The sequence below is a fragment of the Paecilomyces variotii genome, assembly GCF_004022145.1.
Source record: "Paecilomyces variotii strain CBS 101075 chromosome Unknown C8Q69scaffold_1, whole genome shotgun sequence".
Classification (NCBI taxonomy): Eukaryota; Fungi; Ascomycota; class Eurotiomycetes; order Eurotiales; family Thermoascaceae; genus Paecilomyces; species Paecilomyces variotii.
In genome coordinates this window covers 147041-160488 of record NW_021167140.1, presented here as the reverse complement: position 1 = coordinate 160488, position 13448 = coordinate 147041, and the positions used below count along the sequence as shown (strand labels likewise).

Genomic DNA, 13448 nt, shown 5'->3' with positions numbered 1-13448 from the left:
GGGATTTATTCATAATCATGACAGCACGCCAAGGAAGAAGGGGTGATATACGTGGTAAACTTGCGATATATATATCTTGCGATAGGATATAGAAATGACGTGGAGAGGAGGGAAAGCGGTTCGTATCGTTCTCTTTTTGACGAAGAACAGTCCCCTGGCCTTTGAAAAGAGGGAATGAGGGGAAAAGGAGGCAAGTTAATGACAGTATAGGATATATAGAAACCTGGAATTTTCCTGCTTACTGAAGCTCAGTCGTCTTTCTGGCGCTGAAGAAACCAAGAGCCACGGCAGTGTCATTTACGCCCAAGACAGGTGCGGCTCCTTCCAGCATCTCCCACGGCCTGAAAGGATAAGCCCCGACCACGCGCCCACGATTCTGAATCCGAAGACGATTTGCAGGGTGGCTTGGGTCTTCAAATGGCCCGGCAAAGGCCATAGCTGGCGAACTAGACTGCAGGCCTGCGGGTGTTCCGGTGCCTAGATTCGACGACGACGATGGCGTAGATGCAGGGCCAGACGTAGCGGGTGGCGATCCAGCTGCAGCTTGGGATTGAGTAAACGTCCCGAGATCCGCTACAGGGCCAAGGAGGTAGAGTAGACGGGGGTTATTCCGCACGTGGAGAGATGATGGACATCGTTCCTTCAGAAAGCGAGCACAGTGTTGACGAACATCTTCAGGAAGGACATCCACAAGACAAGCAGCAACATCGAAAGCATAGGCCTGTAGACCTTTGAGAGACTGCCCTCGTTGCTGTCCGGGAAGGCAGGCCGCGGCCTGAGACTCGGAAACTGGACCTGAAGGGGGCTGCGATGTAGCAATAATACAGATGGCGATCAGCAAGCGAGTCTGGTCCAGGATACTAGGCTTGCCTGCTGCAGAAGAGCCCGTAAATGCGGAACAATGGATGATAGTCATCCTTAGGAGAGCAGTGATCCAGAAAGCACTGTGCCTTCCGAAAGTAGAAAGCGTTGGTTCTATTTGGTCGGTTTCCAGAGCGCCCTCATTTCGAGAGAGATTCCTTACACTGTTCTGCAGAGCAACGATCTTATTCAGCAAGATACTCGTCTTTTCAGTAAGCAACGGGGCAATAGAAGGAACGCCAGTGTCTGGAATACTGTATGCGAGTTCTTCGACAATGGTGAGATACACCCTTGCGATGTCTTGTGCGCTGTGCTCGTCAACCTGAGGCTCGCCGACAGAGCAATCAGATAATGCAACCGAGAAAAAGCCTCTTTCAGCTCGTTGTCGAATCTAGGTGACAATTTAGTTTAAGGGTTACGCCAATTCTGGAGGCATATTCATACCTGCTGTACCGCCTCTATACTCATTGTTACTACCAAGTCAACCCAGTTTGATCTTCTTGCCTGGATGTCTGCCACTGCTGCCCTGAAAATGACATCTATGATGCCATTTTTCATTCCTTCTCCCGATTCTGCGTTGAACAAAAGCTGAAGTTTCATCTGACAGAACGGCAGCGAGAAGTCGTTTGCTGCTTTTAAGGCGTCCTCTGCCTCGATAAGGGCTGAATCTATGCCTCGACTGAAGTCAGAATAAATACATATGTGATGAATAAAGAGAAACGCACCTGACTTGTCGTTAAACCCAAGGAGCAGATTCAAAGCCTTTTGTACAGCATTCGTGGTAGACCGACTCTCGCCACGGAGCTTTTGAACGCAGCGCTCGACTACAGATTGAGGATTGCGAACAAGCAAGTGGCAGAGCAGAGGTATTGAACAAGCATGGAATGACAGCAGAGTGCCTTTCATGCTGTCCGAGTTAGCGTACGCGACAAAACTGTCTCCAGTGTCCCGGATCAAATCAAGTATCTCATCAGCGTTTTTGGTGAGGAACTCTTGTTGAGCTATTGCAAAGCGATAAGCGACCTGGCCAGAATCAGAATTCGTCCTGCAAACTAATTGAAAAAAAAGCCTTACCAAGTTCAATGTATCTCGCTGCGTGGGAGACAATGGACAAAGAAGTTCAAGAAGCTCCAGCCGCAGCTCGACAGCGTCTGGAATGGCAGCACTGGATTCAAGCTGCAGCATTTTTCTTGCCAGAGCAAAGAAGCCCTTTAAGCTCACGCACCCGACCCCGACCAATGGGACCAGGACCTTTGAGAGTCTTGGCCGAGGCGTGGATTTGAGGACTTGTCCAATCCATCTGATCAACAAAGTATCGAAGAGTTTGGAATTAAAAGATCTCAGCTGCACTAAGTGGCGGCATGTGTCGTCCAAGGGCAGATGCCCGTCTGCAGATCCAATGAATTCTAGACGCCTGCAGAGATTTCCGAAAATTGTAGCTAGCATGGATTCTTCCATGCCTGTCGCAGATGACAGAAGTTGATCCAAGTCCTCGTTGGATGTCCACTTCTCAGAGCTTATCGTATCTACCATGTGATCAGATACCGGCGACGACGCAGCTAGTGTTGATCTGCAATCTAGCCGGAATAGCTCATGACGGAGAATAGCCACCGTACTAGCTTCAGTAGGAAGGCGGAGTCCCAGTTCCACAAGAGAATAGACCAATTCTCGTGTAGACAGACCAGCACTTTTTACACGAGACCAAGCATCAACAGACGCTCTCCAAAGATCCATCATGGCGCCGATGACAGTAAAAGAGTCAAAATGATAGTTGAGAGTGTCCACAACCGAAGCCAGAACGATGATATTATCCGAGTTGGCAGCGTCGTTCAGTATGTCGGCTAATATCGAGAGGTCCCCGAAGATTTCCATGATGCCCCGAATAGTATAGAATTCATCTGGAGTTAGGAATGTCACCTCGTCGGGGTGGGATGAACGATGCCCGTGGTACCCCCTTGAACTTCTCAGCTCTGGATCAAAGACGGACGGAAAGTATAGGATCTTACCTTGCTGTAGTATTTCTAGAACGCCTTGACACACCGGATCGTATCCACTGGCCAATTTCAGACCTCACAGCGTGTGTCTGATTGAACAACATTTTGTTGTCAGTGGAGTCAGTATTGGTCCTGGTATCTGACCCAAAAATCTCCGGAAGCAGCCGCCTGATAAGTGATCTGAGCGCGTCGATGATAGAGCCTTCTTCAGAAGGTGGGAAGCCAGCACGGAGCATAAGCGTGTTACGAAGGCTGCAAACGTGTTCCGGAAGACGCCCCACAGGGATGTGACGGAGCAGTTCGATATAGAGACACACCTCCTGTTCATTGTTTGAGCATTGTACCATTCTCCATGTAGATGCGGTACTCACCTTGTGCTCATTCTCCTGGTGAGAGTCGACGATGCCTTTGGCGATGAGCCATTGCAGATATCTGCCAACAGAGAACGTCTGCGACCTGACAAGCTCAGAAACGACATGGTACACATTGTCCATATGCAACCCGACTTTACCCTTGGCGTTTGAGAGGAAGGAGAAGATGTGATGATCCGTATCCACTCCTGATCGTCTCCACTTCCGCAGCAAGCGTATGGCAATATACACCCTAACAAGACCCTGACGGAAGGAGGTGGAACACCATTCGAGAACCCTAGCGATTAAAGCTTCCTTGTCGTCGATGACACTTAAGCACGCCTCAGAAGCGGTGTTTATATCATAAGTGGAGCAAGCAGAATCAAGAGATGTAATTATTTGGCGTAGAGGGGAGCGTTGAGAGACATTGCCCGGACCCTTGCAACATTGCAGGTAAGAATTACGATCGACCAGAGCCTGAAATACGGCCTCGTCTCCGGAATTAGTTGCCAGACAGGAGGACAGGATGTTTCTGTATTTGTCCCATGATCTAGGAATAACCGCGGAGGAGCTTTGCTCATAGACCAGCTTCCTGATAAGATGCGACAATCGATGAGACATTGGTTCCAGAAGTATTTCCTGCCCTGTTTGAGAGATCTAGATAATTCCATAAGTTGATGAAAGAAGACTGCGTAGCGGAAATGGAAATCACATACATGTCGAAGTTTTTCCAGTAGAATCTCCATAAGCTTTCTTCCGCGGCGTCTGAATGGCACAATACTACCCCAATACACGCCAAGGACCATAAGCCATATCGGAAGGCGATCAAGTGATGCCATCTCTAAGGAAGACAGGAACCAGTCGAGATGCTGGTCTTGGTCGAGTAGGTGTTCGAAATACAAGCGAGCCGTGAGTCTCACACTGCAATCCTTCAGTAAGTCTGGTTAAATCGCCGGCATATCATGGATACTTACGCATATGCTATCTTCGCTTTCCACTCCGGCTCCCGGCAACCGGAAATGACTCCTTCGATGAACAGATGGACGTTCATTGTCCAATCTCTGATCCATTTAACCTCGAGCCCCAGAGCTAGCGTACCGCTTGTGCCCTTGCGCTTGAAGGCACGGATTTCGTTTGCCCCGACGCACTTAGCCAGCCATACAGCTCTTCCAATGGGGATTGACTTGCTGAGGCACTGATCCAGAAGCAGCTTTCCTCTCACGCCATGCGGTATGGTCCGGCTGAGCCTGCGTAGCGGAACATTGGGATTGGCGAGATCGCGCAGCCAAGCCTCCCGTTTGTTATCAGTGAGTGTTACTCGGGGAGGCGGTTTGAACGTCGATGCTGCAGAAAGTTTGCTGCTCGTCTGTCGCTTTTCAAGAGCAGCTGCGAAAACGGACGACAGCACCTGTAGACCGGAGCGGTGTCGAAGCTGCGCGTACAGTGACGGTCTCGCAGTATTGGACTCATTCTGAGAAACCTGTGTACGGTCGTAATGTCCTTGCTTGGCGGCTTGCTCATTTAGCACGTCTTCCGGGTGATTCCCGGTCCACGGGGAGAAATCGGCAACTTCTGTATCGCATTAGTCAGTATCAACCTCATGTATCACGAACAAGTGTACGGAAATAACGCACTTTCTCCTTTGAGTACTGGGGCAACCGAGGGTGTCTCGAGGTGATACGGTGTTGTCTGAACTTGTCTCTCGGGCGAGGCCTCCCTCGAACCCCCGGTATTGCTGCCCTGGCGCAGAGGCGTATACTTCCATGGTCGAACTGGAAAGGGAAGAGGGGAGGAAGAATTCCGAGCATCATTACCGGTCGCTGGGTTCCCTGCATATGTCTCCGACACCAGCTCCTGAAACGACCATGCTGGACGAGCGCGGTGTGCGAGAGGGGCACTTCTCCAGGCCGCTGGGCTAGACACACCTTTGCCCTCTGCGCTTCTGACGTTGGGACCAGTGGCAACATCTAGTTTCTGTCTTTTCGTCGGACGCTCATTCTCTTGCACTGCCGACTCGCCAGATGTCAGGTCGATAACAGTCTGGTCGTTCTGAGGCATGGAGACGGCCCCTGGCAACTTCTCAGCAGCAGACACGGCGCGATCTGCGGCATTTACGCCATCCGGCCCCCCAGCGTTATGACTGCCTAGAGTGCGAATCTGATGGGCCCACGGTTGAACACCAGCGGAAGTATGAGGAATCATCTCAGGCACATGGTGTCGATCCGGATATCAAATATGAAGCATCGAGCAGGTTATAGGAAGAGGGAATAGTCCAACCGTCGACTTCTGCGCAGCGTAGATCTAGAATATGTACTCGTAGCTCGGGGAGGCCTCATGCGCTGTTTTCTCTTTCCCTCGTGAATCGGTGGAAGACCTGAGCGCAATGAGACTGCTCAATCAGCAAACGGATAGCAGCAGCCGTGACAAGCGGGATTCCGTACCTGGAGTAGTCCCCTTTCCTCCGAATATGGCAGCCCAACAGAGGGGTCAAGACCGTTGATAGTTAGTTACGATGAAAGAAGCAGACCAGAGGGTCAGCAGAGGGCAGCAAGATGTCGATTAGGATTAGATGAGTAGTAATCGGGAGTTGATGAAAGCCGAATGAGCACGACCGATGGGGTAAGTGACCGTACGGTAACGGTACGGGCCTCGGATGGCGTGGTTGCAGTGGAGCAGTCACCACACCAGACTAACTAGGTATCAGCCAGATAGTTATGGCTCGCTCTCGCTTTCTCACTCACTACTTCCGCGATGGAGATTGTAGTTAGTTAACTGGCTAGTTAGTTAGTTAGTTAGTCGTCTTATATTATTATTATTAACCTGACCATTGTGTGATCCGGAAGTTGTCCCCCGTATTATGTTGCTTATCATCGCCCTTCCCACTCACCGAGTCACCGACATTGGGGCGATCTGGTGGATTACTGAAGCATGAACTCTTTTTAACTAACTACTGCGCAGTAATAGACATATATGCGACCGTGATCTGAGATGGTTGGCAACTGACGAATTGGAATGCTGAGATATGCTATCTATTTCTTGCCCCAGATATCTCACCTCAATTCGCTACGTGGTCCGAACATGGGATTGCCCCATATCAATAATTTCGATGACCGGTACTTCCGAACTATTGATGCTCTCTCGACTTTGCCCTTGCCTGCGTCGCTGCAAGCCATTCTTGTGTAACGTTCTGGAGACATAACTACTCTATGTACTCCGTACTGTACATATCGTATATGCATGGCTAGCGGCTTTGGTGAGGACAAGGATGCGGCTCATCCCTCAATTCTCTGGAGATAAGTGATGAATAGGAATCACAAAACGTTATAGCACGTAGCACGCAAGTAGATCAAATGATAGATATAGGCTGAGAGTACAATATCTCGCTTGCAGACCTGGTACGATTCGTTATTGTCATGTTGTCTGTTGGAACTTGGAGGATCTCTTCTTCCGGGGGTGGGCCCGGCAGCAGTACCGAACTGGCGGCCGCCGAGCGGACTCTTTTCGATCTAGAAGCTCGCGCGCTACCTGTCCATTCAGCACACCGCGCGCGCAACTGAGAGAGCGACTCTTTTCTACTCTGGGAGAATCTTTCCGTGCAATTTAAATCCAAGATGGCTTCGAAGAAGGACATGCGGAGGCCGGACCTGGGTAAGCTCGAAACCTACAGTTGCTGCATTTTATGGCTATGGTTCTAACAGCATTCTACCTCTAGTCATCCCCTATGTTGATCCGCCCAAGGACAAGAACGAGGCCGATATGTCGGGTACGGAACCAGTCGCGGTGGCCACAGCATAACTTATAACTACGTGGAGTGATGACTAACTGTCTGCGCAAAGGTGCCATGTCGAGCACGATGCCTATGGCTGCGGTGGGTTCCTCTTATCTCCAGTGCTCTACAGGTTGGTATGCTAATATCGCCCTAGATGTTCACTAGAAATAGGTGAGAACCCTTACTGGACCCAGTGGTCGATCGAGTTTCTTACAAGATGTGATGCATGCAGGATGATCGGATGGTAGGCTGGAACTCTCGCTATCCTTTATCTAAGATGAAATGAAATCCAACCAGATTGTTAGGGTTTCCCTTGTCTTTTCTCTCCAGACCTGGCTAGCCGAGTCCCCCGAGCAGAGGAAGACGGCGAGTACACCAGCCTATATGTCCGTCTTCATGTCGCGTAAGTCGATCTTGCTATGTCGATTGGTTTGAGTATACGTGGACGTTCATAGCTGACCTGCCTTTGTTTCTTGTTTTAGTGATGGCCCTCGTTGTCGTACGTTCCCAGCTATGGCTGCTCTATTGTGCACTCCGAATTAATTCCTTTCTGACCTGCTACTCAGACATACTTCCCTCTGTTCCTGCCTCCTGCCGCACCTCGCAACGCTGCTGCGACTCCAATTCCCGTCCCGTCAGCATAGGTGATCTACAGTTACAGAGCGATATCTCGCCGGATAATCTGAAGGAGGCTGGTTAGTAGCCAGGTGAATACTAGCGATTGTATTGTACAATATGGGTCGAAGCCAGATACAGCCGACCATAGGGACGAACGCGTTGATACCCTGCTGCTTCGGAAGCAATATGTTCCAATAGGCTGTGTCTATTATCAACTTCACTTCTGGTGTACTGGATCACGATGATGGTTGCATTGACCAACGACTAATCATGACCGATGTGCATCTTGGTATGATCCTTACATCCGAGCATGTGATGGGTATGCAATAAGCAGACCATAATTGTGTTTGAAAATCACATATCAGAGGATTATTAGAAAGTCTTGTCGAATAATAGGAATAATGACATCGCAAAACCGGATACTATATCTCAACAATCATAGGGACATTCGCACTCGAATGTGACTTTTCGATCCCGCCCACAGGACAGAGAGAAATTCGCACGATAGAATGGATTCCTCCATGATATACCACATACACATGCCCCCGGCTTTTCGATCCATGTACCGTAGTACTGATACCGCCTGATACGTGTAGAAAGTACGAGATCTTGCGGGCAACCAGTCAGGGCCTTGGCCACCCGTGATGACTCAGCCAAAACGCCTGATCCGTGGGTCTGATTGGCCCAGAGCGGCGTTCGCCTCCGTCGGCAGAGTCTTCTCGTCTGTGACTGGCTCCCGCCGGTCTTGTGCCCGCCCACCTGCCCACCTGCTAAGAAAGCCCTCCCCCGACTTTCTCTCTTCCCAACTCTCTTGGTTCCCGACACCATCATCAGACAACTGTTCTTCAACGACACGCTCTCATCGCAGCCTTACGAGACAAACGCTCTCGATCCCCCAGTCTTTATTCCCTCAAACCCTTTTTAGTCGATTTCGGGCAAAGGACGAGTTTATGTCCATCGAAAACCTCAAGACCTTCGGTGAGTGTGACTTTGTACCCCTCCCTCGACCGGGCCATCCACCATGGGGAACGAGGACTTTCTGTCTCCGATAGTTCGATCGCTTCCTGCCTACACGAGTCAAAACGCGGTAGATGGCAGCTGGTCAACTTGTTCTTCGATGAAACTGCAGGCTGCTCAATCTTATCGTGTTGCGCTACCCTTTGTGGATGATGGTGGGGTAATCTTGAGACGTGGCTTGGTGGCTAACGAGCACGACAATAGACCCCTTCGCCGAAGCTGACGAAGACACCGGCGAGACTAAACAGTCTCAAAATTACATTCATATACGAATCCAACGTACGTGTCCTCTTGACTGTTGCTGATCTTGGCTGTCGTCGGGTGGTGCGCGACAAAAGACGCTAATGGTGGTTGTAACTTGCAGAGCGCAATGGTCGAAAGACCTTGACCACTGTCCAGGGTCTCCCCAAGAAGTTCGATCAGAAGAAGATCTTGAAGGTCATCAAGAAGAAGTTCGGTATGTTGTTGCAGCCTTTGTTGTGGCATTGTCTCTCTGCAGGGATGACCATGATGCTGATTCCGGATTAGCCTGCAATGGCACCATTGTCAATGACACCGAGATGGGTGAGGTGATTCAGTTGCAAGGAGACCAGCGTAAGGACGTCCAGGAATTCTTGACCGACAAGAAGGAAGGTCTCGAACTTGATGCCAAGACCATCAAGGTACGTCTCAGTCGACGGGTCTCTCTCTCACCATGTCAAGAGTCAGTTACTGACCCCCAACTAAGGTGCACGGGTTCTAATCGTATGGCGCATCCGTCCCGGTCCCGGTCCCGGTCCCTCAGCGCAGGGAATCCGTGCCGGAGGATCGATCAAGGCTTCGGTTCATGGATACCTGGCCTTGTACACGTGCCTCTCCCTTGAGGTTTCCGGATCACTTCAATCGTCCTCTTTGCGTCCTATTCATATCCCAGCGCTAGAAGTGCTGGGTCAGAACTTATTAACCCAAACGGAATAGCCGCTTTAGGGCATGAGTGAAGGATATATAGGGAGCGGTAGTTTCTGGCTGGGTTTACTCTGAACTTTCATTATGGCAGGGACGACGGGACGATGCGTTATTAGATACCCATAGATGATTTGTGCCTTTTGCTCTTGTCTGCTGCTTTTGCTGGTGGATGTTGAGCCGATTTTGTGACCCATCTTTTGCGGTTACTTGGGCAGGTGGGTTAGGAGTGTTCGCTGGATGGGATTTGAGACCGGTGTTCGGCGAGGCTTATGCCTTTTAATTCACTCTGTTTCCATCTCATTCTATTATCTTCTTTCGTATTGCAGTATTTCAAGCCGGTCTGCGAGGTCGGCGTCCTAGCGCGTATTGTGGTTGCACCTTTCGACACGCATGAAGCATCAAAAATGTCTTGCGTGATGATTATCGTGGTCTGTCTTGCCGGCCATGGGGTATCGGGGGAGCCTGCACATATGTACCACCTGGATGCACTATAATCAAATATGAACACATAAAATCGGTACGAAAAGTCCAGACTTGCCCTCTCCCCCTATTTACATAGCACAGAAATTGATCAGACAAGAAAAAAAAAATCATAACTCCACTCCCCCGCTTCCCCCGTTGCCTATACCACCCACACCGGGATCGCCGTGGATATCTCGTACCGCGTACATCTGCAGGGCCTGGCAGAACCACTCCCATAGCTTCTTCGCAATGACGAAAGCTGGAACTTCAGGCTCGTTCTCCCGTGTGAGGTGGAGCTGGAGTAGAAGGGAAGACATACTGATAAAGCTGGCGACGGAGAGGACGGAGATGGATGCGGTGGTCTCGCGTTTGATAGTGGCGTGATTTTGAGTTGCATGGTAAAGGAAGGTCAATGTCTGTAGATCGCGCTTCTAAGCACACAGTTTGCTTGGCCGGTGGCATCCTAGAGATTCGATGATAAAGGGGAAAGGGAAGGTAAAGGGCACGTACGGTGGTGATTGATATCCAGGCCGGGAGGAGGAGTCGTGGGTCAGAGGACGCCCCGGACAAATAGAGAACCCAGGATGTCATATAAGAAATGAGGCCATTGATAGTGAGAAGGCGAATCACGACAGCAGGAGGACTGTAATTGAGGAGCCTGTTGAAGTTAGATATTCCAGTTCGACTGGATCAATCGACAAATAATCGTATCGACACCCACCATCGAGACATCATGCAATCAGCAAAGAAATAGGACAGATATGCAGAAGCACAGCACTGGAAATTGATTAGAGTTCAGTATACTTGCAGCATCTGGGCGAGATATATTATAGATCTTCACATACCCACATAATCGCCAAAGCTACTTCCGTCACCCTGAATCTCCGCTCCACGTCCCAATCCGCTATCGTACTCCCTACTATCGCGGCCGCCCAACCTTCCCGCCACATGCCCGGCCTGATACGCAGCAGCTCCGCCAGGAAAGTGAAAGCACATCGCAGACCCCACCATAGTGCCGGTGCAGTGCTCAGTGCCCGACACACCAGTAGCGGTATGTACCATTTGCGGTCCACGCCCAGAATGACAGCCACACGGGGATGCAACGCCGACGGGACGGGAGCATTGGCCTCACTGACACTGGCAGCATTGAACGGTGATTCGGAGTGGGAAGAGACCGGAGAAGGAGGGACAATAGTCGACGCGGGCGACGGCGATCGTCTTCCATCGCTGGGAATGGCGCTCGCAGAGAAGGCCGGGCGAGATGTCAGGCTCGATTCCGGATGAGAGAGAATCACTTGAGGCTCCGCAGAGGCCGAAGGAGGGAAGGGCGGAGTAGGAGCATCGCGCCGGATGGAAGCCAGCCTTGTTTCACGGCATATACAGCCGCAAGATGTACAGTTATAATTCGATGGGGAGGTATTAGGATACTCTGGATACCGGAATGATAGGTAAGTGAGGAGAAGGTCGAAACTGCCGTTGTCCGGGTGCTGTTAATGCCGTTAAAGCAGAGAGGTAGAGTGGAATGGTAAGTGTATAGTAGAGAAAAAGGGATGAGCCGTCAAGCGGGAAAAGAGAACTTGCAGAGACTCTATGTCACCGCAGCAATTCTTTAGACAGGCTAGCCAGCTAATACCTATGTATTGGCTAGCAATGACAGCATTTCATGAAGTCCAAGAGGCAAGGATTGACCACGAACGTAGGTTTAAGCGTCATTTCTCATAACTAGGTAACTAACTGATGGCACGTAGTTGAGTATTGTTACTCTCTTGACCGGTGGGAGCATCACGTGACCTCGAAGCATCGGGTAGACCGCGGGCAAAAGCCATCGCCGATTTATTTTCCTCTGGAGTAGCCAGGAACGCCGACATACCGCTGGTCGTGCTGTATCCAGCTCTGTTCGTTCAACGGTGGCCATGGCGTCCTCAATGCGACTCTCTGATTTCCTGTTTTCTACCGCACGGTCACCCGGAGCTGTCTCGCAATTCCGCTCGCAGTCGAAGCGATCTCCGGTGCTATCATCACAATGCAGGCTATTTTCGAAGTCCTTAGAAAGACGCTCACGGGGCGTTAGCCAGAACGTGCCTGTTCGAACACCAGCTCAACCTAGTATCAGGACACGGACGAGAGAAATCTCGAGAGCAGACCTGCCGCAAGATATCGGTCTTCTTCCAGGAACCTTTATTCGGCCTCTATGGCGGGATATGCCTTCGATTTTTGAACAGCCGCGAGAGAGACTGCAGATGGAATGGCTCTGGCTAAAATCCGCCTTCCAAAATTTTGTGGGGTATGTTCTGTTCCCAAACTTCTTCTCAGACAGCGTGAAGAGGCACCAAGACCGGTCTTAAAAGGCCGAGGGTGATCCTTCTTTCACTTGACCACCGTCTTGAAGAGCACTGCTAACTGGGCAGCAGTCTCCTAGCATACAGCAAATGGATCAATAAAGGACTTCCGCTCCGGCTAAAGGAGCGAAGACAGGTTGCTCGGGAGCTTCACAAAGCCATGTATTCAGCATTTGCGGCGTATGTTTACTCCAGTGGTGGTGCTTACATTTCATTTCCATACGTAACTAACCATATATGCTGAACACCTTAGGGGCGATGCCGATACCCTCCGCAAGATCTGTTGCACAGGCCTCGCAAATGACTTCGGCTCGCGTATCACTAAACGCGCTCGAGACGAGAGGGTTAGCTGGAAATTGGAGAAGTACCTGCGGACTCCAGCGACCTTCTTCACTGGACTCCGCGTTGTTTCGGATCGTGCCACCCAGATTCCAGAGCTACCTAATTCCGGCGTTCGACAGGTTATCGTACGGATCACCAGCCGGCAATCTACAGGCCGTTCCAAACGTGGGGTCAGACCCGCTTCCGACAATAGGGACGTTGAAAAGGTCAAGCAGCAGGATTGTACTGAATACATCGTCCTGCAGAAATTGAGGTGGACTGGTGAAGACGATGACTGGCGCATTTGGGGTCACGCTGCCCCTACGACAGTGGATGATCTTGACAGCCCATTCTTTGCCTCAGGGTTGACTCTTAGCGAACGTCTAACAGCCATGAGGGAGACGATGCAGGGCAACAAGAGGCCGTAATCCGTCACGAATTGGATATGAAAACAGGACACTTCTATTAGCAGTAGCCGCACTAGGAATGTTCCTGCATTGTCAGGTCTGTTATCGAGAGCACAATACAGTGTGTGGAGTTCCAAAGAACGCCATTAGGGCAGCGGACGAATATTCTCCAGAAACGTCTTCGTCAATCCTCGGCGCTGTCTTCTCATTTCAGCGATTTTACATGTCCAGAAAGCAGTCCTCTGCCCTTTTCTCTATCTCCGACACTCCAAATCGAACCTGGCCACCGGTTCAGTGTACAGTATTATTATTATCATGTATCAATTATATTCTACAGTTATGACCTGGCATATAAAAGCCCGTTG

At 50.5% G+C, this 13448-nt stretch overlaps 5 protein-coding genes across 5 annotated transcripts; 3 read left to right on the top strand and 2 right to left on the bottom strand.

Moving 5' to 3' along the window:
* Positions 1-238: 238 nt before the first annotated feature.
* On the bottom strand, positions 239-5407 carry C8Q69DRAFT_511386 (RNA polymerase II transcription mediator; the record flags this gene model as incomplete). Its single annotated transcript, XM_028633262.1, has 9 exons — positions 239-1252; positions 1306-1529; positions 1587-1884; positions 1936-2815; positions 2868-3175; positions 3227-3862; positions 3922-4126; positions 4180-4777; positions 4840-5407. The coding sequence occupies 9 exons, from the start codon at positions 5405-5407 to the stop codon at positions 239-241; spliced, it is 4731 nt and encodes a 1576-aa protein (XP_028488506.1).
* A 1409-nt stretch (positions 5408-6816) lies between these two features.
* Positions 6817-7618, top strand: C8Q69DRAFT_502409 (hypothetical protein; the record flags this gene model as incomplete). Its single annotated transcript, XM_028632391.1, has 7 exons — positions 6817-6853; positions 6918-6968; positions 7042-7073; positions 7129-7145; positions 7280-7377; positions 7457-7473; positions 7541-7618. 7 exons carry the CDS (start codon positions 6817-6819, stop codon positions 7616-7618), a joined length of 330 nt encoding a protein of 109 aa, XP_028488505.1.
* A 995-nt stretch (positions 7619-8613) lies between these two features.
* Positions 8614-9351, top strand: C8Q69DRAFT_502408 (translation factor SUI1; the record flags this gene model as incomplete). The annotated part of the gene is made up of 5 exons (XM_028632390.1): positions 8614-8764; positions 8814-8888; positions 8974-9066; positions 9138-9271; positions 9337-9351. The coding sequence occupies 5 exons, from the start codon at positions 8614-8616 to the stop codon at positions 9349-9351; spliced, it is 468 nt and encodes a 155-aa protein (XP_028488504.1).
* A 745-nt stretch (positions 9352-10096) lies between these two features.
* C8Q69DRAFT_2019 (N-glycosylation protein-domain-containing protein) lies at positions 10097-11131 on the bottom strand. Its single transcript, XM_028626092.1, has 5 exons — positions 10862-11131; positions 10738-10793; positions 10527-10674; positions 10336-10432; positions 10097-10275 (listed from the first exon to the last, which is right to left on the bottom strand). The coding sequence occupies exons 1-5, from the start codon at positions 10964-10966 to the stop codon at positions 10145-10147; spliced, it is 537 nt and encodes a 178-aa protein (XP_028488503.1). The 5' UTR covers positions 10967-11131; the 3' UTR covers positions 10097-10144.
* Positions 11132-11559: 428 nt separating this feature from the next.
* C8Q69DRAFT_1816 (hypothetical protein) lies at positions 11560-13251 on the top strand. The gene is made up of 4 exons (XM_028625871.1): positions 11560-11712; positions 11765-12300; positions 12428-12535; positions 12609-13251. The coding sequence occupies exons 2-4, from the start codon at positions 11930-11932 to the stop codon at positions 13102-13104; spliced, it is 975 nt and encodes a 324-aa protein (XP_028488502.1). The 5' UTR covers positions 11560-11712; positions 11765-11929; the 3' UTR covers positions 13105-13251.
* Positions 13252-13448: the final 197 nt, after the last annotated feature.